General features: G+C 29.7%; 2 protein-coding genes across 5 annotated transcripts in view; one reads left to right on the top strand and one right to left on the bottom strand.

Annotated features, from left to right (window-relative positions):
- The window catches only part of LOC107455884 (chromatin assembly factor 1 subunit A), a 39,650-nt gene extending 38,045 nt beyond the window's left edge, over window positions 1-1,605 (bottom strand). Inside the window, exon 1 of the mRNA XM_016073607.3 lies at window positions 1,412-1,605. The gene's annotated coding sequence lies outside the window, so the exon portion shown is untranslated. The remainder of the gene's footprint in view (window positions 1-1,411) is intronic.
- A 20,107-nt stretch (window positions 1,606-21,712) lies between these two features.
- Window positions 21,713-26,507, top strand: part of LOC107455886 (uncharacterized) — a 43,861-nt gene continuing 39,066 nt past the window's right edge. For all 4 annotated transcript variants that reach the window (XM_016073608.3, XM_043048062.2, XM_071183345.1 and 1 more), the window contains exon 1: window positions 21,713-22,334. In XM_016073608.3, coding sequence (XP_015929094.1) covers window positions 21,981-22,334 — 354 coding nt within the window. In that variant the 5' untranslated portion in view covers window positions 21,713-21,980. The remainder of the gene's footprint in view (window positions 22,335-26,507) is intronic.

The following is a 26,507-nucleotide window of genomic DNA, read 5'->3' as shown; positions in this document are numbered from 1 at the left end:
ATAATTGGGTGAGGTTCTAATTTAGAGAACTCTTTTTGACGATTTCTGAAAGAAATCTACAACCTTGTGTTGCTGTCAAGAGTCCAATAAAGATGACATTATCAATGATTTATTTTTAGAGTTGAAAGTTAAATTAGAATGTAAAAGATATTTTAGAAAAAACTGAGCATCCTAAACAAACCTCTTCTCATTTTTTAAAGCTAATTAATTTTTGATATAAAATTAAATGTGAATTTAAAAAAATAAAACATAATATTTCATTTATTTATAATAGTTCTATCATTTATAATTGGAAGAAATATTTTTACTCATAATTATATCAGTAGGGATCAATTTCATTGACGTGAAGTTTTATTCACAGATCTGGTTCTCATAACACCAAGACAAATGGCATTTCTGCACCAAGGAAATGACAAGACACTGTTTAAATTTAAAGACAAAGAAATGGCATGACATTAACTAAAATTAGAATCATTTTCCAAAAACTATGTACTTTCAACAACACTTAAGAGGTCAATGGAGGTAACCCCTAAGAAAAATCAACTTCCATTAATGACCATTTTCTGAGGAACAGAGAGTGGTCACTCCCAAGAGGTTTCACTGTAGATATAAATGCATAAACATCTCTTCAGATACTTTCAACATGTTAGATTTAATATCATTTCTAGCCTACTATTTAAACAGGTGACAATAGATCATTGTATTAGTAGTCATAGAAAAACAATTAAAACAACAAGCATTAACCACATAACAGTAATGTAATGATAATATTTTTTTTTTCAATATAAAAATTCTATTTACTAGGCATATAATTAATACATAGCTAAATGCTATTTTACTAAGAAAAACTTAGCCATAAATATTGATTTAACTTGGTTAATGTTGTAATATCTACAATTTACATTATTGTAAACAAAGCACAGAAATAAAGACTTTTAATTTAAATTCAATAATAATAACTGAATATGAAGGACTTTTTTTAGCAAGAGTGATAAAATGTGCTGGGAAAATAACAATTTCTATTTTATTACTACTCATACAAAACTTTAATACTGAATAGTAATAATATAATACATAAATATCATTTGAAAAATTATAATTAGGGAAGTTTTCATGAAATCAGATAAAAAATTTTATTGGTTATCTAATACAAAACTTATTTATGAAAAATTTAAAATTTTTAAGTTTTAATTATAGCATTATAAACATTAGAGAGCATTCACTCGAAACAATTTTAAATTACATAAATTTTCAAATACATAATGCATAAATGTTAGTAAATCTCATGATCACATTAAATGTAATTTTGAATTCTTTCAATAACGCATGATTTGTAGAATCAGCCTTGAAAAATATAAAAGACAAGAATTGTTAGTTTCTTATAATCCATATAATTATATATAACTCATACATAAAATTTTTCTTATAAGCAAGCTTTACATCTTCCAGACGAAACTATTTAATCAAAAAAATAAGCAAATAAAACAGAAAAAAATTAATGAAGAACAATTAAAAACAGTAAATTAATATAAACACAAAAAGCTGAAGTAATTGTTGTTAGGTTTTGGCGCGCACTGGACATGACATCACTTATCGGATTAGTACGACAGCGCTACCTCTTCTACTTCGATTGATAGTTGCTTCAGGCTTTTTCTTACTGCACAAACTTTATGTATTTGCGTTTCGGAAATTTTAAATTTAGCTCGCGAAATTTCATGCATGTTCATATGTATATCATATTCATATGTATCACATTCATATGTATATTTATATATATATTTATATATATGTATATACAACAAAATAAATACCAAAAAACACGAAGAAAATTAAGAAAAACAATAAGTTTCATTTATTGCGCATAAGCTGCAAGTAACCAGAACTCATAAGATAAATTCAAAATGAAGATAAAACAAAGGAAAATTAGAGACATATGAAGAAAAAAAAGGGGGGGTTCCTTTTAATTTATTTTCTGTTTTTACGTGTTATTTGTACTTATTGTGTTCTATTTTATTAGTTGTAATTTTTGTAAAAAAAAATTTCAGTGTAAATTTTGGCTATATTGATACAATATGATACAGAAAGCACTCTTTTTTGCGGATATAATCGTATGGGCTGATGAAAAGATTATGTCTTTTATTTTCCGGACTTTTTAAAAAAATTTTATCCTGTTTTTTTTCCCAATTGTTTGTTACTTTCTTATTATTATTTTTCTTTTCCCCCCTTTTTTCATATGTCTGTAATTTTTCTTTGTTTTATCTTCATTTTGAACTTATATATATGTATATATACTAGGGGGCTAAGCCCCCTGTTCGCTGCCGCTCACCAACTCCGATGATTGGTTCGAAATAATTGACGTTTCTGGGCAAAAAACAATTTCTCCACTTAAAAGTTTATAATTGCAGTTAAGAGTTATTTAATTTAATATTAGAATAATATATTTTTTTAAGTATAATTGTTTTATAACAACGTTGTGTAATAATTTTTAAAAATACTTTTTGCTTTCTGCAATTGTCAAAAGTGTTTAGTATCATTTTGACTTACTTTTGTTTAGCAGCAATGAGCAACTTACAGCTTCTTTTGATTGTTACAAATATTTACACTGCTAAATTGTAATTAAAGTACATTAGGATGATCCTGATTTTCTCAAAGTCACGTGTCCCGCAGTGGACTGATCGTTAAGACACGGTTCCCAGCAGATCACCGAAGTCAAGCATCACTGGCTACGGTCAGTGTGCGGGTGGGTGACCACTTGGATCAGTCTGCGTAGGGACCGAGGGTGTGTGGAATTGGTCCTTGTTGAACTGTGCTACCGTAAAGTGCTCGACTTCGCGCGCAGGTCGTCGGGCTACCGAAGCGGGGGTGCCATCCACTCCGCAGAGGATCAAAATTGTGATGGCATGTCTTCGGATCATCCTCCGCGATGTTTCCCAGACCGTCGCCAATAGCCCATTGTGCAGCTCTAGGTCGACGTAAATTAACAACAACAACAACAATCACAGTCACGTGGAAAACTGTTTTAAGAACGATGTAAATGTGTAATTATTTTTTACATTTCGGACAATATGACAATATTCTCATAACGGCAACTGGATATTGGCATGATCTGCAGATGCGGAGCTTTATCTTCCTTGATACCACTGGTAGATAGCTATGTGAATGCTTTATAAATAGTATATATCTCTATATAAAACTATTGCGTATATCTCTATATAATACTATTGTTCACATAGTATATATCTCTATATATACTATGTGAATGCTTTATAAATAGTATATATCTCTATATAATATAAGAAGAGAGTGAGAGGACAACACATAGCCATTCACAGAAGACTTGCGGTTAGTAACGCACGAAACAGCCAATCAGAATTGAGATTGTTGCTGTTGTAGTTCATTTACGTCGCATTAGAGATGCACAATGGGCTATCGGCAACGTTCTGGGAAACATCCCTCAGGATGATCTGAAGACATGCCATTATAATTTTGATCCTCTGCAGAGGGAATGGCACCCCCGCTTTGGTAGCGCGACGACCTGCACGCGAAGTCGAGCACTCAAAATTGAGAATGCATGCGAGTGAAAAGGTAATAAATTTTAATAATGCTGCCTGCTGAAATGTTACAGCTAAACTTACCAACTGGCCGGAAAATCACGTGGTAGGATCCAGTTTTTCCTAATTCATTTCATATTGTTTAAGTTGTTATCAGCATAAAATTAATAAAAGTTATAAAGGTATTGTTTTTTTATAAGTATTTATGTACCTCTAATTTAAAGTTATTTTCTTTTACTGCTATTATTACGNAATGTCCGATATTTACAGGCTCCCGCTAGACGGCGTACTCGAGCGTTGCGATCGCGAATTGTTTTTTTATAAATATTTGTGTACCTCTAATTTAAAGTTATTTTCTTTTACTGCTATTATTACGCTTTGAATTCTAGAGTTTAAATGTTGTAGTTGTAGTTAATTAGACACTAGAGCTGGTATGATTACACTAGAGCTGTACTATGGACTATTGGCGACGGTCTGGGAAACATCCCTGAGGATGAGCCGAAGACATGCCATCACAATTTTGATCCTCTGCAGAGGGGATGGCACCCCCCGCTTCGGTAGCCCGACGACCTGCATGCGAAGTCGGACACTTTACGGTAGAACAGTTTAACAAGGACCAATACCGCACACCCTCGGTTTCTACGCAGACTAATCCAAATGATCACCCACCCGCACACTGACCGCAGTCAGTGATGCTTGACTTCGGTGATCTGCTGGAAACCGCGTCTTAACGATCAGTCCACTGCGGGACTCTGGAATTTGAAACTAAGAGAATTAATTATTTCGATTTTATTATTATTATTATAATGCAATTATGCGCTACATTTTAAGATAAAGTTGTTTAGAAAGGTGGTCTAATATTATTAACCATAATTATTTTTGTGCAAATAACATTAATATACTGTAATAAATTACAGTTAAATAGATCTGTTAAATGAATTATAATTTAATAATCAGCTTCATGCACGATGAGATGCAGGCAAAAATTGTATTTAATATATCCATCCGCCCCTTTGGTAATATTAAATTACGGTTGTGAACTCATTAAAATTGTTTGAACAATATAATGTTATAGCAATATAAATGTTATTTTAAAAAATGATTACTTAGAAAAATTACTTCTGCTCATCAATCGATCTAAATATTAATAATACTTATCGATAATTATATTTGGACGTGGGAAGTGGAGGCAGAAGCGTAAGCAAACAGAATTCCTTTCATCACATATATGTTACGTGTGAATAATTTTAACTTAAGGAAATGATTGAGTGATAATAGTAAGAATTATTTTTAAAAAATCATTACATTGTTTTCAAAATCACTTCTGATGTTTCGAAAATTATGGGGAAGGGGAGCATGAGCCCCGTATGCCCCTATGCGATGAAACGCATTTGCAACCTTAGACTTAAAATAGCTGGATAAGCTTCAAGCCACTTAAGGAGAGAGGATCCAGTTTAAAACTTATATAATTCTTATTTATTTTAAAAAAAATTTATCGTATTGCCAAACAATTTTTTTATCCTGAAATCTCTGAACAGACCTAAATAAAAGGGTTGAAATTTTCGAATGCTGTTTACGAAAAAAAGTATATCATAGAGAAGTGTGGGGTAGAAGTGTGTACCTAGTTTAAAATATGTTTGGAAGAAAAAAAATAGTTAATTAAAATAACTGCAAATGTTTTTATGTTCGCATTATATTTTCGTATTCTCGGAAATGCAATGATGCTTTAAGAAAACAAAAGATTAATATTTTTATTATAAAATAGAAAATTATATAAAGTGTTGTATCCCCCTGCCTCATGTATGGGATAGAACGGGGTGGCATAGTAAGGGCAAGTAATTATAGAAATATGTAAGACTAAACAGTGGCAGCAGTGAAAATGGTGTTTTGGATATTAAACCTCCTATATAACAGATATCGTCACCTAGAATTAAATACGCTGCTGATCGGCATGGAAAGGGTTTCTTAGGAATAGTTATTTCTATTTTTATAATAAACGTAATAAATAAAGGGAAAAACATTTAATGTTGCGTGAGATTTTTTTTAACAGATCTAAAATATTTTCGTATCACGTGACGCACACGAAACTATAGAATCACGCGATAGTACTGATTTCAAATCTACTATCAGTTTCTCTCTTCAAAATACAGTTTTTAGTGTTAAAAATTTAAAAACGTTATATATAATAACAGGAGTTATAAATGTTGCGACATATTCCTAGGGGAGTTAAAACACATCATCAGAATTAAAACTGCATGAGAACCCAGACCTGAAAACATCGTCATACGCCTCTATGGACGCTTCTTTTATATGAACTGTTACTTCGTGTGCTTCTGGATAGATCATAATAGAGGAAGCGCCCATAGCCGAGTACGACAACATTTCCGGGCATGGTTTCCGATATAATTTTAATCCTGGTGATGATCCTTAAAAGTTTGTCGCAACATTTACTCTGCTATATATAAAAATTTTGACAAAAGTTTCACAAAAATGTCATTAAAAAAATTGTAGCTTTAGGAGCAAATCTAATTTGAGATTTGAAATCCCAGCACCAGAATCAGGTAAGATCGAGTAGTTGCATAAATGCAACAAAAAATTTATTCCTCGGAGTGATTCAATTTGAAGATAAAAATTAAAATTTTAATAATAATAAAAAGAACCCAGCTATATTCAAAATGATGCTAAATTAACTTTTTAACTCATTCATAAATATTGTCTACAGCCTCCTCCCTTTCTTGTTAATTTATAAGTGTTATTTAATAATTTTAATTAAAAGTAGTTTATTGCTTCAAAGCTTTTTTTTATTGAAATTGTCATGCATTGAAAATTCATGAATACTAAATCTATCACTTTTATAAACCCACCCAGATATATTTTCTGAAACCATTGGAAATGCAGAGAAAATAAGTATTTTTCAAATTCATGTAGTTTCAAGTGTTAAAGCGTTCGTCCAAACAAAACCGTAAAACTGTAGCCCTTCAAGACCGGTTAGATATTATCAATTGTACAGTGCACAATATAAAAAAGTATCACCCTGAGTAACTCTTATTCTAATGATCGGTTTTTAACAAACTAAAGTTTCGATCATAATTTTTCAAAGGGGGTGACCTCGAATGTGATAAGTAACGAGAGCTAAATATTAATTAAGTTGCAGAATCAGCTACAAATACGTACTTATACAGAATAAACATACCTTTTTTTCGATGGATTTGAAATTTTTATTATCAAAATATTGAGGGTAGCTGCAATTTAGAAAATATGGACCCAATAGCTAGTTCAGGAGAACTGTCGATAGTCTGGGCTCCTAATATTATTATTAATTACTTCACTGCTTAGTTCGACATATCTCACGCATTTTTTGATCCAAGCGAAAACTTTTTGCACAGAATTACAAATTTAGTTTATCCTGAGTAAATTAAAAGCTAAAAAAATTTTACTTTTTTTATTTTAATTGATAAGGGTTGAAAAATTTTTAATTGTAAGGTATACAAATTTATGCATCATTTCAAACTGCGTAATTTTAAATAACAAGATAAAAAATTTGGTCGAAATCTGTTGAATAATTCTTGAGAAATAGAATTTTAAAACTATTGTCTTTTAAAAAAATTAAACAAAATTACTATTTCAAATAAAAAATATATATTTATTAGTACATACCATTTACAGACGCAATGCATTAGCTTTAATATTGAGGAAAGAGGGTAGTATTCGCATGGATGAAAAACAAAATTTAAAATGTTTCATAAATAATTGTTTTCAGTTAACATATCGTGTTTTAAATGAGAATCTTGCAATAATCATGAAGATTTACAGCACTCAAGGGTTCTTTCCAACATATAGCAAGAAACGAAAATTCCTGACATTTTATATACATCTAAAATTTCCACTACAGAATAAAATGCAACATTCATTATTTTAAAGAAAGTATAATTTCATTAAATGATATAAAAAAATTTGAGCCTACTCAATATGTTTTTTTTTTTAAAGACAAAATCAAGTAAGAGATGAAAATATATATATAAATTTTAACAAAACCATCTTTTCCAAAAACTGTAGTACCTAAATTATGGCAGTTGAAAGTGTAGAAAGAATTACACTACTAATACTGAAACGTATTATTCTATTTTAAAAATTAGTCATCAACTGCGGGAACTTATCATAATGGGAAACAGGAGGATTCTATTTTTTATAGTGTAAAGGGAAATCTAATGAGACAAAATCACGCCAAGATTGCCAACGAATCTTAAACGTACTGGAAAAATATTCATCATATACGACACTGAAACTGCCGATGTATGTCTACTGTGAAAAATTGACACTCTTTTATAGATAAAAAGAAGATTCTCGCTCACGTAATCCATTTGTTTTATTGATTTGTACAAGGTTGGCTAGCTTCACTCTATACTGTTTCCTAGTACTATTTTCCTGAATTAAAAATGGAAGCATACGTCGTCGCTTTTAAGTTCTAATGTTGACCTGAGGGCCCATGATATAATATTTTAAATTTTTTTTGTTTGTTTTGATAGTTTATGTNTTTTTTTTTTTTTTTTTTTTTTTTTTTTTTTTTTTTTTTTTTTTTTTTTGTATTTTTAAGAAAAAAAATTTTTTTTTCAATTTATATTTTACTATATATTTAGAAAAAAAGCGATTTCAAAATAAGAACTTAAAGAGTGCGGTGCTCCATAATATTTAAAGCCTATACTTTTTAAACGTTGATAATAATGAAGTAATAAAATCCATAACACTAAAGGTCACAAATAATTATTTAAGTCTGAAAAATCAACAAAAACGCAGCCAAACTCTGGCGAATTATTATCGATATTAATTAGAACAAAATTGGGATTAGAATAAGCTTAAACTAATGTATACACGTGATCAAAGACAAAGGTCTTTCCGTTTTGTCCGACAAACTGTTATTCTACTCCTTCGATAATGATTCGCCCAATTTTAATAACATTTTTTCTTTTTTTTCTTTTAATTATAAATTTGCACTCCTTTAATATGTAAAGATTTTTTTTTTACTTATCTTTTAATAATTTTTACTTTTCTATTAACGTGGACTACGAATGATTATAATTTAACACTTTTGTTCTCTATCAAAAATTGACACTGTTTTATAAATAAAAAGAGGCTTACTCAGGTAATCCATTAGCTATCTGTTTTTTTTATTAACAAACAAGGGACAAAGACTGCTGGGAATGGAGTATACACGTAGATGTAGAAGTTTGCAGACATATTATACTTTAATCCCTGTTTATTAACTCTGATATCACTTTTCTTAGGTGAAGCGAGACGTACTTCTTTTTCTTCTCATTAAATCTTTATTGTATTGTTTTTTTTTTTTTTGTATTGTTTCTATATTGTATTGTATCGTTTTTTTCAGCTTTCCTAAAATAGGTTATGATGACGTTTACGTTTAGCGCAGTATAGCCAATTCCATGCCATTAAACCCTGGCTCTATCGTCTATTTTAATGAATGGTATCTGTATAACACCGAAAATATGTCAAATTCAAAAAAAAAAAAAAAAAAANAAATAAATAAAAAAAAAAAAAAAAAAATAAGTGGCAACTGTAAAGATGGGTAAAATAATTTTCCGAGAAGATAATAAAAGAAAGAAAATTATGGGGCAGTTTAAAATTAAGCTATTCAATCAAAAGAAATTTGTGAGCGGGTGCGTGTGCGTGGGTCATAGTTTTTATCAACATTTTAAAATATTTTTTTCAAACGTGCGTATTTATTTCTTTTTTCAACTTTTCTTTTGTGTTTACCCAGTATTTTGCTCGATATTCGAATTTTTTTTCAACTTGAATATTAAACCGTTGGAGTGTTCTGAAATTCGGACATCTACAACGTGAGCGATTTTAGCCCCCGATTCAAAAAATGGTTAAAAATTTTAGTTGAAATTTTAGTTAGAAAAATGTCTATTCTTCGCATGAGCTTAACATTAGCCATTTTTATAAATAAAATTGCAAACGATTCTGTTTAGGATTTTATCGCACGTTCTTTGATGCTTAATTATTTTTTGATCAGTCATTACAATGAATGGCATGTGGATCGGTGCTACGTCACCGAATTAGCATTTCTAAAGTTATCTGAAACCACATGTTTATTTTGTTTATAGTTGTGCTTTTAAAACTTGTTTCGGGAGAAAAAAATAAAGCACAATGTTTTTAATGTTCCTAAGATGAAAAAGTATAAAATAAACTAATTTACTTTTTTTTTTAAATAAAATAACTTTGCACTAAAAAAAAAGAAGCAAAATATTGCGTGTAACTTATAAAAATCTAGTTTGTATAGTCTCAACTAATTTTCCAGGTGTTATGTTCATTTCATATAAAGTTCAACCTTAAAATGTTGCAAGAATTTCTTATAAAATGTATTAAGAAAGCAGATGAAAAAGTGGTGGTTAATATGGATTTATTATTGCTATTCAAAAACCACCGATTTTCCATCGGCTTTTTTAAAACAATTTTATAAGGTATTCTCGATGAGAAGAAGAAAAAGTCGGTGGTTTTCGAATAATAATAATAATATCAAATGAACCACTGACTTTTCATCTGCTTTTTTAAAAAAAAATTATAAAATTTTCTCACAACTAATTTTAAGATTAACTTAATAACAAAATTAACATATTACCTGGAAAATTATATAAGATTGTATCAACCCTGTTTTCATAAGTTACAAGCAATATTTTATTTATTGCTTTTTCCTTGCAGACCCTTAGGAAAATTGTTGTTTTTTAAAAGAAATTTGAATTATTTTATCTTGAAGTAATATCTTTCGTTATTATCTTAATTTTGACTTTGAAGCCTCCTTCGAGAAACTTCTCAGATTTTCCAAACATGTTTCAAAGCAACTAAAACAATTGTTATGCATGATAGAATGTACATGCATGTACATGAATTAAAATACATTATGCTGGAAATATCACTTCTTATAACTCTTGCGATTAGCTATAATCCCTTAATGGCGATTTTATAAATTAACTAGAAAGAGGATTTTAAGAACTGTTATTTTGGTATCAATTTAAGGCTCTTGTTTATTTACTAACTGAATACCCGTTCTTCGCACGGGGTGAATAAAAAAAAGAAAAGAATCAATAAATCAGCACTGAGAAACACAGAACCAGGTGAATGACATTTTTAGGAGAATTAATGAATTCGAGAATATAACTATAAGTGGTTGCGTCGATATGGGTATGTTCAATGTAACAGAACTGTTTTTGCTTTCGCTTCTATCATAACGTAACTAATCCATGTTAGTTTTTAGTATACTTGCATGATTTTTATTTCAAATTAGGCTGCGGTAAATAAAATAAAGTAAAGAATTATTAGTACTTCCTTCTAATAAATTGGTAATAAATAATTCGGATGCAACTTCTTTTTTCGTTCTTGAAATTTACCTGGTTCTTTCACTACGTTTTTCAATTAATATAAGTAAAATCATTTCATTTTTTTAATTATTCAATATTATATGTTGTAATCTTCGGTGGCTTTACGTTATTGACGTGAGCAAAGCTCGTTGTTATTAATTCATACCATTAGAATAAAGATAAAATGTATTTCGCATCATTTGGCATGATGCGGCCAATTCATAACATTTAAAATTTACCACTATTCAGTGATTTTCTCAGGTACATATCCCTTTCGAGGGGCCGTAAAACTATTGATTACAAAATATTGGTATTAAACGTGCTTAATATTGGTACAGTTTTAATAATCACCAAATATATAAATTTAATATTTTATACCTACGTTAGTATATTTAATACTTATTACATAATCCTTCAACATTTGAGTTTATACACATTGGTCAGTGGCAACCAACTAAAGCCGGATTTTAATATATATATATATATATATATTAATGTTTCATAAGGATTTGGGAACATGACCATTTCTCTAATTTTCCATTTCTGTTCTGACTTTTAATTTGCTGTTAAAATATTTATAAGTTGTGGTGGAAAAAAGTTCTTTTAATTCTAATTCTTTAAAATATTACTGAGCTATCTTAGCTACCACCTTAAGAAATATTTTCTGAAACTACGGAAAACCCGTAGAAGAATTCTTATCGAAACCAATTCGCCAATTACTATAATACCTGTAGTACCGTTAGTGATACATGTGACTTAAGCGTCATCTTTGAATGGCGATTTTTTTAAGTTTTCTAAAACGAATTTTCCATTAATCCTTCTTTTTAAGCTTGACTTTGTAGCACATACAATATAGAATGAGTAACTTAAGAGAAATTATTATACTCTACGGGTTTGTTTTACTCGAAATCGAATAGAAAGAACAGTTGCTAACGTAAACAAATAATACGTTTCAGCAACCAATCATGATCGAGACACCCGCACTACGGCACTTGCAGGTGTCCATTAAAGCTTTTTTTTATTATTTAATGTTAAATATATATTATCATTATCAGAAAACTATTTAACATGAATAAAAATAATAAAGGCAAATATAATGAAGAAAAAAGCTTAATAAAAATAATTTTTAAGGGTTTTATTAAGCAATTGTAAAATGTGGCCCTTATCTGTAGAGTTGTGAGGCTCAAAACTGCCTTTCCAATATAAATTAAAATATTGTCGGCCCTCTTAATGTTTGTTAAAAAAATATAAGAGCAATATTTTTCTCATTTTTTCACGGGATAAATTTAAAATTCGCGGCCCTAACCTAGAAATAAAAAGGAATTTAACACCCCACATGGCTCCCGCAGAATTCGTGACGGTCTTGATTCTATATGTATATCTTAAGAAATGTAAGGTTCAGTGGCGTGCCAGCCGGGGGGGCAGAGGGGGCAGTCGCCCCCTCTGAAATTTTAGTGAGGGGGCAAACAATATATTTCGCCCCTCCTGAAATTTAAACATTCGAGAAAATAAAATCAAGTAAAATTCCGAGTAAAAAATAGTCAAAAAGTAAAATTTTAGAAAAAAGTAACTTTTTAGTTGAACTTTGTAGCTATTTTCCAAGTAAAAAACCTAATTTTCCTCTGAAATTAAAGTAAGAGGTTATAATAAATATGAAGGCAAGAAATAAATTTAGGTAAAATTGGTAATTTTAGGAAAAAANTCACGTGTTTTATCAGTACTTCCAATAAAACTGTATTAAATAACATTTCGTGTTAGTATAAATGATTACATTTGAAGGGAACTGAAATATTGGATACATCAAAAGAATAATAATTGTGAATATTCTAAATTGAGGATTACAACTGTATCAATCTCAAATTAAATCTTATTTCGATTTTATTTAATTTTTTTTAATCATTATATTGTATTATGCGTTTTTAATCACTTGTTTTATCAGTACTTCCAATAAAACTGTATTAAATAACATTTTGTGTTAGTATAAATTATTATATTTGAAGGGAACTGAAATATTGGAGACATCAAAAGAATAATATATTTTTTCAAACAATTATGCTTATGATGACTACTCTGCAATGTTGTTTAACCTTTGTGAATAAAGTTCTATTCCCAAAACTAATAATTAGATTGAAGGTGAAAATTAAGTAAATTTTATTGTGTTATAAGTTGCTAATAAATCGTAATTTTCCTAATTTATATATTACTTTTTTTCTTACTTGTAATAATGAGTTACTCTATAGATAATGATTTAAATTGAAAATATATTTTTCGAGTAAAAAATTGCTTATAAGTAAATCACACTAATTTTCTATAAATTTATGTACTGTTGTATTCAAACGTGATTTATTCAATTTATTTTGCTTTAGTTATACGCAATCTCTGAGAGTTATTTATATAAAATGTATCGTTATCTAAAAAAATAAATAGTTGAAATGATTCAAAAAAATTTCATTCACAATAAATGTTTAATGTCAGAAGCCAATTTCAGTAATTACTTTTATGAAGCAACAATGCATATTTCTTACGTATTCTAATAACGAGAAATAAATGTCAATAAAAGGAAAAATCAAAATATAAGAATCCAAATTCCTGAATCTTTCTTTCATTTTGCAAAGGAGATTAGAATTTCTTTTTCTGCTATGATAACACGGGAGCTTTTATTAAATGAACACAATACCACATAAAAGCCACCGAAGAATTAGTTTCTGAAACTGAATTATGTATCTAATATTCTCCAAATATTATTTCGCCGATGTGTGTGGTGATAATAAAAAGCAAATTTAAATATTATTGTATTTTCTATACCATTAACTTCAGATTATGATAATAAAAAATGAATAAACAAATGTATTAAAACAGCTTTTAAAATAATGAGAAATCAATGCATGTCTATTAGTGGCTATATGCTTTAGTTTCCAAGTAGTGCAGTGAACTGATTCTAAAGACACTGTTTCCAGTAGAACAAAGAACTCAAGCATCACTGGCTGCGGTCAGTAAGCGGGTGGGTGACCACTTTGATCAGCCTGCGTAGGGACCGAGGGTGCTATGTATCGTTCCTCGTTAAACTATTCTACCGTAAAGTGCTCAACTTCGCATGCAGGTCGTCGGGCTACCAAAGCAGGGGAGTCATCCCCGCTGCAGAGGATCAAAATTGCGATGTCCCGTCTTCGAATCATCCTCAGGGATGTTTCTAAGACAGTCACCAATTGCTCATTATGTAGCTCTTGTGCGACCCTACCAAGTAGTGCAATGGTAGAAATGCCACGCAATTTTGACTTTGGTCAAACGACGTGAGCAGCGCCTGAGTTGGCACCTCTCTCTCCTAACTTCCACACGACAACCAACGAGAAAACTTTCAGCCCTGATAAATTTAACGTGCATCTTGCTGAGTATAACACCGGTTGTTTTGTCGGTAGTCAAGATCGAGCCCACTATCCCCAGCTCTCCAACCAGCAATGTGAGCGACGCCTTAACTGCGCCATTGGAATAACTTCAGGATAAAGGCATATCCATCTAAACCGAGGGTGTGAGGTATTGGTCCTCGTTAAACTGTGCTACCGTAAAGTGCTCGACTTCGCGTGCAGGTCGTTGAGCTACCGAAGCGGGGATGCCACCCCCTCTGCAGAGGATCAAAATTGTGATGGCATGTCTTCGGATCGTCCTCAGGGATGCTTCCCAGACCGTCGCCAATAGCCCATTGTGCAGCTCTAGTGTGACATAAATGAATTACAATAACAACAACAGCATATCTATCTAAATAGTTTTTTTCCTTCAAAATTTTGAAATTTCTCTAAAAATATTCTATTTATAGAAAAAAAAATTTACAAGCATTGTATACAATACAATATCAATTAGACTATTTTTTTGAAATGACACCTTTTTTTTTCTTCGAAAACCTCAACTGCAATAAATTATTATAAACTAAATTGCAATAAACTATTCAGATTTTAAATAAGCACAATATTTGGGAGTATTAATGAACAGGAAACAAATAAAAATAACTCTTTTTTTTCCCCAAAAGGAATTATTATTTTGAGGGTAAAAAATACAAACTTGCAGATAAGTATGGAGAATTACTGAGAACAGAAATAAACTAAACTTCACAGTAAATGATAATCATTTTCTCATATTTCGATCAAACTAAAAGGGAAAAATAGAGAAAGTTTTGATTTTTTCCCCCTGAGAAATGGTCAGTAATATAGAATTTTTTTTTCTTTTCTATTAGCCAATTCAATTGTAATAGTAGTGTGATGTTAGAGTTCGTCTGGGTTTTTTTTCTTCTTTTTTCTATATGAAACTTTATTAGCAAACAGTCATTGGGACAAGACAAAGGGCGAAACGTGGTCTAAAACTAAACATTTGCTTAAATTAATTAAATTATTATTTAACTTACGGAACAATTAATATTTTTTATCTTATAAGAATTTTTTTTTTTGATTATTTAATCGAATTATAATTCATTTCATTTGGTTAAATAATCGATTTGAATGAGCATACAGATGCCAGACTCTGAAAACATTAATCCGGATTTTAAACATTTAAATTACGTGCATATTATCTTTCGTCCAGAGTATATTATCTTAGCATCTTTCATTAAAACTTGTGAATTTTAATGAAAGAATGATGAACATGTCTTAATACATGATATCCGACTACTTTCTTGCGGTACACGTGGTCTAAACACGAAATCTAAAATTAATCACATGTTGAAATTAATTTAATTATTGTTAAACCTTCTGAACAATGTGTATTTTTTATCTTGAAAAATCGTTCATTTATCCAAAAGTATCTTTACAGATTATACCTCACTGCTTTCTTGCATTACAAACTATTATGTTTTGCAAAAAGTCATTGCATTTTATTATTTATTTATTTGGAAAGGATGGCAGTAGTGCAGTTTCTGAAACACTAGGAACATTTACAATTGTAGTTTTTACGTCATTGATACCTGTCAGTTTAAGCCTTAATGTAAAAAACGATTTAGAGTATTTCGTTGAGTTTTGGAGATTTGACATCACGTTGAATATGGAAGATTAAAGCGTTCATTTTTGCCATATTTTGCAATTTTACTTCCGTATAGGGAAAAACACACGTCAAGCCAGTGAAAAATTGCGTAAAGTTTACGGTGACTGTGCTCTACCAGAACGTCAATGCCGAAACTGACTCAAGAAATGACGAGCTGGTGATTTTGATTTGAAGGATGCTCCTTGATCAGGAAAGTCTACCCGAATTAATGATGACTAAATAAAGACATTAATCCTGTTAAACCCACTTTACACGGCACGAGAGATTGCAGAGACATTGAAAATTAGTCAAAATAGTGTTCATGTTCATCCAAAGAAACTGAGGCATGTAAGAAAGCTTGGAAGTTGTGTTCCTCAAGTTGTGTTCCACTTAAAGAAGTTCATTTGACAGAGCGAATAAAATCTACGATATGTTCAAGTAAAGTTAAGAAAACTACCTTTTTTCTGAAACGAATGATAACTGGTGATGGAAAGTGGATTATTCATCACAATGTGATGAATAATCGCATCATCAATCGCATTGGAGTAATGTTTCATCATGACAACACGAGATCACACATATCTTTGGCGACCCGTCAAAGGTTATTGAAGCTGGGATTGGATGTGTTGTCCCACCCACCATACTCTCCTGACCTTTCAGCGTCAGATTTCCACTTGTTTCCTTTTCTTCAAAACGTCTAGTGGGAAATGACGTTAAATTCAGATAAAGCTGTAAATCAGCACTTGGTTTCGCAAACAAAGACAGGTCCATCTACGAACGAGGAATTATGAAACTCAAAGAACGATGGCAAAAGTTTATCATATAAAACGGAACATACATCATTGCTCAATCTGTAACCTTTATATAAATGCATGACTTTGAAAAATTGAGAAAAAAAAACGCAATGACTACTGAATAGTTTTTTCGAATGTTATTCAATAGAAATTAGCGTATCAAGGTAAAACCAGCGCATGAGTTTCCAACTCTCAAACGGTTAATAAATATGTAAGCAAATTACAATGAATACAAACTGCGTAAATGTAAAATTTATAAACAAACTTAAAATGTCGAAACAATTATAAAAGTTAACTAAATGTTGATTGTTTTGGTTGGATTATGAGAATGAAACCAACATTTTTGAAGAAAAAAGAAAGAAAGAAACATTATTTCTTTTTTACATGTTGCTCTTCATTAGTATATCATGTCAAAAGACAGTCACGTTTGACGCTACCCGTTACTGAAATTTTTTATATTTCGATGAAATAATCGATCTGAATGAGCATACAGATGTCTGAAAACATACGTTATGCGGTATTTTTAACGTTTAATCTAAACGTATAATTATTCTTTTATTACAATTCCTGAATTATTTATTTTATTTATTTATTTTTAGGCTTTCGAGGGAGAAGCTGTTCAAACATTGAACAAAAAGATTTGCTTTTTTTTCCCCTTTGAAAATAAATTTTATGTAATATTTGAACCCCCCTAGTAGAACCTGATGGAAAATTGGAAACATTACTTGTTGTCGAATATACAGAGTACGCTAAATCTCTTACCTTTTCATGAAAAAAATAAACTTTCTAACCTGATGACAAACATTTTGTTATAATTTTCAAAATTTTTCGCATATTTTTCTAAAAGTTTTTAAATAATAGCGATCGAAGATATTTTCTCGCAAAAAGCTTCCCAAAATTTAATAGAAAAAAGAACATGAATTTAAATGTCCCTTTGTTGAGAAAGCATGTTTTAATTTTTTTAGTGTTGTATAGTTTCTTATTTTAAATTAGTATTATTTGAGGCGTTGTTGGAAAATTGTTGGAATATCAGACGTATATGAAGAAAGGGGTTGTTGCTTTTGTCTTGTTTTGGGCTATAGGTCTTAAGATTATCATAATTGGATTATGAGCACTGGCATGTTTTTTTTTTCTTTTAGAGAAAATGTAAATGATTAAAGAAAATCAAAATTTTAATCAATAATTCTAATTTTAGTATGAAAATACAAATTTTTCTTTATATAGCTTATTTGGTTATTTTAAATAATAGACAGTTATTATCATATCAAAATGCCCGATAAGGGTATAGTATGAGAAACATCCGTACAAGGAGTGCCTAGCAATGGCACTAAACCTAAAATATATTAATATAGGGAAAATTAAGTGATGGCACTTAACCTTAGGGAAACATCAAGGTAGGGTGGTGGGTTTTCACCACGAAATGCAAATACGGGTTACTTTCATCAAAAAAGTCCACCACAAAGGCAAATTTCTCCCTGTACTAAATCCAGGAGTTCCCTTGTCTTCTGGATTGGGTTCAAAATTACAAGGATACGGAGTTGAACATCGGTAGTCGTAAACTGAAAATTCGGTCGGCTATTCAACGGCAGTTATAAAACAAAATTGAGGGTGGTTGCTCAGGGAATGGAGCGTTCGCTTTCCAATGAGGTGATCCCAGGTTTAACTCCAAGCGAGGCTGGTACTGATCGATACGAATTCAGTACCCGGCTCGCACCGACCACAGTGATGACGTAAAATTTACTCAGTGGCAGACGGATCATGGATTAGAGCCCTCTTGCCGTGAGGCTAACCGTGGGAGGTTTTCGTGGTTTTCCTCTCCATGTAACGTAAATGCGAGTTAGTTCCATTAAAACGTCCTTCACGAAGGCAATTGTTTTCCAACACTTTAGCCAGGAGTTCCCTTGTCTTCTGGATTGGGTTCAAAATTACAAGGCTACGCAGTTGAACATTAGTAGTCGTAAACCCAAAATTGGGTCGGCTGTTCAACGCCTGTTATAAAATGAAATAAAATAACTGAGAGGTGGTGGCTCACGGGATAGAGAATTCGCCTTCAAATGAAGTTACCCAGGTTCGAATTCCAGCGGTGGCTGATCGATACGAACTCCGCTCCCTGCTCGCACTGACAACAGTGCTGGCGTAAAATATCCTGGTAAACGGATCATGAGTTGGAATCCCCTTATCACCGGGCTAACCGTGGAAGGTTTTCGTGGTTTTGTGCCCGGTGTAACGCAAATGCGGGTTAGCTCTATCAAAAAGTCCTCCAAAGGCTTCTGGGGTGGGTTCAGAATTACAAGGCTGCGGATTTGAAGATTGATAGTCGTAATCAGAACTACGTCGGCTGCTCTACGCTGCTTAAAAATAAAATGTACTACCTTCCTTACTTGTTACACATGATTAATCAGGGGGGAAAATGAGGATGAGGCAAGCTTTGGTTAAACGTGATTAAAAGATTACGATTTGTATCATTCCCAAATATAAAATCATCACATCAAACGGACATACTAAGAGAGCTTACAGCCAGAAATGAAACAATATTCTTCTGCCAATTCGAATGGAAATGTTTGAATCAGGATATCACTTCTGAGATTTAATTTAAAATTTTATTATATATCACTTTAAAAAAAAAAAAAACCTATTTCGCATACGAAAATATAGTATAATACTGCCATATTGATTATTATCAAATATATTCGTTTTTTACTATACATAATCTGAATTTAAATGTTTATCTCTCTTCTGAATCTCTCCCATTCATTATGGCCTTATAATTAGGTATTTATCGAATGTATAAATTATAAAAAATATTAAATTTTGGAGGAATCAACTAGAATGTGATAAATAATTCCTTTCTATTAAACGAATTTTAAAATGTTACTTATTTGTGAAGAAAGTAGGCTACTTTTATTATGAATGTTCAGAATTAATTAAAGAGACTGGATTTTTTTAATATTACAATAGAAATTTCTGAAAATATTAATGAAGTTTATTTAAAAGCATTTTTTCTTGTGCAACAAAAAGTGAAATTGACAGCGAAGTTGGCTGCGGTTAGATAGCAGATATTTTCTTCAACTAAATGGAATTGCTTCAATGTTAAGTTCGTAAGCCGCAAGATACGATAGACTATGATATTTTCTGATTTTTTTTTTTAAACTGCGAAACACTTATATGTTATTTTTTCCCTTAAAAGTTCATAAATATTGTAACAAAAAATATTAAAAATTATAACACTAAAAGTTATTTAATTTCTTTTTGATACAATAATTTAATCATAAGTTTCCATTGTCAAATACCTCACACCATATTTAGTCTAGTATTTAAATATGTAAGGGTTTGTGTGCGGAAATAAAGTTAAATCGAAAATTAACTTTTCTTAAAAACACTTCATGTACAAATACATTAAGATCACTGAACAGAAACAGCGTTTCGAACGGAGTATGTTCGGTCACATAATCTAGTGCAAAAATATCACCAAGGGAGATTTCTCTGCTAATAAACTCTAAACTAGATTGAAAGCGTTACAAATACAATATTTCCGTTAATAGACTATAAAGAATAAAAGTTAGTTCTGAAAAACTTCAGTATCTTTGGAAGAGGAAACGCTTTTAGTACATTTTTGAAAAAGGATGCATCGATGAATAAGTTAAAATTATTTAGAAAGTTTTTTTCTCTCAATAAAGTTCAGTGTCTGATAAAGGGGTAGACTATACTTGAGGGTGCCCCCGCCAAGTTGTGATCGCGATTGATCGCCAAGCTGGGCGATGTTGAAAACCAATCGTGATTCTGATTGGTTTAGATTTTAATCGTGATTCTGATTAGTTTAGAATTTAGCGTTGTTTTTAAATGAATTTTTAAATGTAATTTCAGAGATCCGTTAGTTCTACTTTGGATACCGGCTGGTAAGGTTATTTTTGCTTCTGGTACTAAAAATGAATACTGTCAATAAGATAAATCTTAAGTTTCTGTACGATTTTAATAACAATGAAAAAAAAAACAGTGATTGACTGGTGTATGAATGAAGGTTTAATTAGTAATAGATATAAATGTCCTGTTTGTGGGTTACCACGGCGTTCCGGGCAAACAAGTATGACGCCAAACATAAATCGCCAATTTCGCCAAGGGGCACCCTCAAGTATATTTTTCCCCTGATAAAGTAAATTGCAATACTTCTAAATGTAAAATTTTTATATTTTTACTAAACTGAAAATAATAAAACTTACGTTTTAAATCACATTTTATTTGTAATCGAAAATGGTCGACATATTAATAACTTATCATCCCTGATAAATATACGTGAGTATTCTAAAAATTGAAAGTGCTGGAATCACAGTACTGCCATGCTAATATCAAACCAATTTTAAACAAACTCGAATCCCTCGTAGTTCGAGATGGGGGCGCAGAAACGAATACACAAAGTAGCGCATTTGTGAGTCTCAAGGGTCAGACACGTGTTGTGCGGTGATTTCACAGGTGTGAAACTATTATCAACTCTTTATGAACATCCGTTGTCATGAAAACTGCAGATTTATGAGAATATGCTTAAAAAGTCAAGATGATCAATGTTTATCCTAGTTATAGGGCTAGCTTACGCTCTCACAGAATAGTTCTAGAATTGGGTGGTTAAGATACTTCAGATAGCAAATACTTTTGAAAAGCCGATTGTTGAAACGAATTACGTGAATAAATTAACGTATAGTTGATTATTCATATAACAGTACTTTCTTAAAGAAGTATTGCGCCAAGTTTATTTTTAACTAAATTTGTTTTATTTTTGGTTTTTGTTTCTCGGGAAAACAGAACATCCCCAGTTCGAATCGTAATAAAAAAGAAATCTTCTTTCACTGATTACTGTTTTCTTGACTCATTGTTTTTAAATAATTTTTTATACTGAGGTATTTTTCTTTAATCGAATTTGTGAATCGTGTTTTTATTTTTATTGTTTTTATCCAATGAGTGCATGTGTTAGTGCGAAAATCCAAATTTTACTTCATCCAATGAGAACTTAGCTGGGTCAATACATGTAGAGGAAGTTTTTCTTTCTCTCACTGTAACTGCTCTGCCTAGCATTAAACGCTATTGGCGTTGTTGTGTGTGCATTATACCGTCTGCTGCACTGATTTCTATGTGTGTTGTGTTTTAGCTTATTTAAGTGCGCTCGTAACTATGCTATGTGAAAAGTAATTAAAAATAATATAATAGGGCTAAGCTTGGTTGATTGAATTAAAGCTAAGCTTCCTTAACTCACTTACCCCATCAAAATTATGTCTAATGTTGATTTAAGACGGCAGCTTTTAGATTTTTTTCAAGCTAACTACCATAAAGATGTAAAACTTATCGATATTTGTAGGGCTGTACAGCAGCCTAAGAAAGTAGTTAATAGTGTCTTGTATAACTTAAGAAGTGAGGGTATTTTGCAGAAAGTAGTAGAAAGTCCCCCGGTTTGGCGAGTAAATGAAAAATTGTATGACAGGTACAACCAAACACCCGTAGTTGCAGATGCGGTCCCTTACCATTATACTCTTAAAGATGATATTATTACAAAAAACAATAATTTTGCAGTTTTATCATCCGTTGAAAATAACAGGTCGGACCCAATGTACGTTAAGGAACAATTGGTAAGTACAAATCGATAAAAATGTTTACTAATAAATTTTTATTGTTTACAAATAAATGCTGAAAGAAAAAATATTTAAATATATATCATTTTTATAGGTCTTATTAAAACTATCCATTAACTTTTTATTGTTTACAAATAATTGAGAAGGAAAAAATATTAAAAAAGGCATCACTTTTGCTGGTTTTAATTAAATGACACTTTTTATTTTGTAAAATAATTAATTGGTCTGAACATTAACAAATAATTAATGATATTCTTGTTAATTTTAAATGAGCTATTTAAATTTGTTATTAGTGCTATTTACCTTAAAATTTGAAAGTTTTGAATTAAGAATATTTTATTATAATAAATAAAATGTCGCTATTATTGATTTTGTAATTTTCTTAATTTTTTTTTATAAAGTTTTGTATTTACTTTTATTATTATTTAAGAATTATTTGTCAAATTATTAAGAATTTTTTTTATAAAATTCTTATTAAATCAATGAGCTATTAAATTAGAAATCGTATTTACTATTATTGGGTAAATCATATTGATTATTAAAGAGAAATATGACATGTTTATTATTTGCTGCTATAATATCAGTTTTAGAAACTACTGTAAAATTATTCAAGTAAATGCTCTAAATCAATCAATAAAATGTTTGTCCTAAAACTTATTGGGTTATAATTGTTGGTATATCGAAGGTATATTGAAAAGCAATTTAATTATTTTCTTGTTTATAAGATCTTTATAGTCTTAACTTAAATTTTTCACACATAGCATAGTAGAATGATTAGTTAATTTTTCCTTTTTTTGCAAGAGGCTCAATTGTTTACTTACATGTTGCTCAATTGTTCATATTAGTTGGCTTTGAGCACACCAGCCTTTTACTTTAACCTCTTCACTACTGAAGTATGAAGGAATATAGCAGAAAAAAATATTTTAAAGTTCCAAATATCTATTTTACTGCCATAAGTCATAATAAGGTAAACAAAATAGGAATTATACTGCTAAGGGACTAATAGTTTTAGGTCCACGTATGTGGGACCTTTGGTTTTAACTAAGTAAAATATTATAAATATTTCAAATGTTAAATTGCATCTATAGTAGGAACAAACATGTATGTTATATTATGGTTCATTTAAGTACAATGCTGAATATATTAAAAAAAAATTAAAAATACAATGTTTTTTTTACAATGAGATGGCATGCCAATGCATTACTGCATGAAATCTGTTTCAAACTATTTTAATTATGCAAACGAATTAAGCATATAAACATTTCACTAATATTTAAGCATATAAATATTTAACTAATGACACAATTTTAAACTATAGATATTGTTTATTTAAAATAAATTTTAAGTTTTGTTCAACATAAAGTTAAAAATTTTTTAAATTGTGCAAATACCATTTTTTTTTATTATGATTTTCTCACAATCAGTGTTTCTCACTTCAGTGTTTTTTTAATTTTTTATATATTTTTGTATTCTTTTAAAGTGTAGATGCTTTTTATGTAAAAAATCTAGTTTTAGATAACTAAAATCCAATCTTGTTTAAACATTTCAGTGCATCAAGTGTGTTATTTAATTATTTAGTAAATACTGTGAATTAGTAAATACTAGTTTCTCCATATTTAAGTATCTGGAGAATATTTGATTTAAAAGATTAGCATAAATGAAAGGTTATCATGAGATTTTTTCAAAATGTTATTTGTAATAAGAAATTTGTTACACCTATATTATAATATTTAATACCATTATTTAATTTGTAAACTATTTCTAAACTTGATATATTTCCTGTTGTATATCTGCTTTTAACTTGCTTTGATAACTGAAATCATCAAACTCTTAAATAAATAATTATTTACATTCAAACTTAATAAAAGTTAACGTTTTATACTTTTTTTACTATGCCATAGCAGTGATAATTTATTGATTCACTTCACATAAAATATTTTTCCTTCCCGACTGAGGAAAATTTTAACATCAAAGGTGCTAAAGTAATTACAACAATTATTTTTTGATCAATTATGTTTTTTTCAAAATTTTAACTGATAGTAATATGCCACAAAATTTAAAAAGAATAGACAAATTAATCTTTTTCGTAGTATATATTTCTATTTATTTTAATAATAATATTATGATTTAATATTATGTAATTACATAAAATATTTAAACATCGGAAATTAATGAATTTAGAACTTAAATTTTTAATTTTCTATTGCAATAAATATTAACTGCTAAATAACATATACATGTTTATTTTTATACATTTTAATCCTTTATCATTTTTATACACAAATTTCTAATACATCATAACTTTTATTTTCAGATATTAAAATTTTCACTGTTTCAAATCTTTTAGGCATTCTATAAAAATTAGTTTATGTACAAAAATTTGTTTTTACGCAAATATATTTTCAATAAATGGTAAAAATATGATAAATATAAAAAATAAAATTGTTAAACATATAAAATCACTAATTAGCTTTGTCAGGAAATTTAAAGAACCTTCAAAAACCTTTAGTTTACTCATTAGATTTGCTTACAAAAATAAAATATCTGATAAATTATTTGATTTATGAATAATTACTAAGTGCATATAAGAATAATTAAGAACCCTCGAGGGGTTACGTCCCAGAGGTTGATTCGCTACTAAATGGCTCAACGACGTTGAAAATGACCTGAAAACCCTAAAGATTAGAAATTGTTAGTTGCTATGGATAGGTGATCCTGTGGTAGCTGTTGAGGCAGAAAGAAGAAATAAGAATAAACTATAGGATTTATAGAGTATGATAATTATTTTCTATTTATAAACAGACATTTGCAAGCATATTTGGGTGGGATTTATAAATTTAAAATGAAGCTGGGTTATGACAAAAATGATTTAAAAAAGTTTAAATAATTATATAAATAAGCTTATGTATTTGTTATTTAAATAGTAGGTATCTTCATCAGATATGACAAGTTTCTTCCATAGAAAAAAACTGTCCCAGATGAAAATAAATTTAATGAATTTCTTAAACAATTAAAAAAAATGCATATCAAACTACAAGGGATAAAACTTTTTTTAAAGCCTTTTGAACTCAAAATTCATTTTTCAGTTTTGTATGAACAAGACTGAAATTCGGAACTATTATTTCGGTTGGTGCTGAGCTGCTTAGACTACAATGTAAACATACTAAAACTGTTATAATATAATAAAATAACATTTGACTAGTAAATTTATTTTAATCACTTTACTAATTATTAATAGTAATTAAATCTTTGAATTGCTTGATTGAAAAAACTATGAACTCATTTAAACAAAACAAAAAAAATATTTTTTGTAAATTATAATTAGTTCATTAATCAAGGAATATATTAGTCAAGATTTATTAGAAATATTCATAGAAGCAGGAGCGCAATAAATTCTCAGAGCCCAATATTCCCTATGAACTAAGTTTAGTTTTAGATCGGAATTTCCTCAAAAATTTTAGCTTTATTTTTTTTCAGTACAATAACTTTTTCTAAATTTTTTTTGTAAAATTAAGTTCATATAAGAAAAAAAAATCATTTGACTTTACACAATTCTTGAAAAAGAGCATGTGTGTTGTAAAATAATAGAAATCAAAGAACACCTGAACACAATGAAACTTTGGTTGAACCGACACTCTTGAGACTAAAAAAATGATCTGTTCCATGAAAAAGGACACTCTAATAACCAAGTTTAACACCGTAAATGTTTTTTACAATAATTGCAATGATATATAATATTTAATCTATAATAACTATATTCACAATATTTATTTAAACTTTAAAAAATACTTTTTTCAATAGAAAAAGAATATATGAAAAAGTTTGATGTATACATAATTCTAGATGTAGCTACAGAGAAATGAATGTGTTTTATGTACACAAACATAGTCATATGATACTGAATAGGAGGTTTTAGTCCTGTGTCACTTGCTCAGTTTAATTAGTAAATTTACACCCCCTATCAACTTCCCATCAGCTGATAGGAAACATAATATCTCCCTTGAAGGTAAACCGCCCAGGATGCACAGAAAAATAAAGAAACAATGCATACATATAAGGCATGACACGGTTATTATATTCACAATTGATAATCAGTCAAATGTCTGAATAAATGTTTCATTTATGAGCACTTCAATGACTAGATCAATAGTTCTTTTTTTTTTTTTTTTT

Source organism: Parasteatoda tepidariorum, chromosome 7, assembly GCF_043381705.1.
Source record: "Parasteatoda tepidariorum isolate YZ-2023 chromosome 7, CAS_Ptep_4.0, whole genome shotgun sequence".
Classification (NCBI taxonomy): domain Eukaryota; kingdom Metazoa; phylum Arthropoda; class Arachnida; order Araneae; family Theridiidae; genus Parasteatoda; species Parasteatoda tepidariorum.
This window is presented reverse-complemented; position numbering and strand designations above follow the sequence as displayed.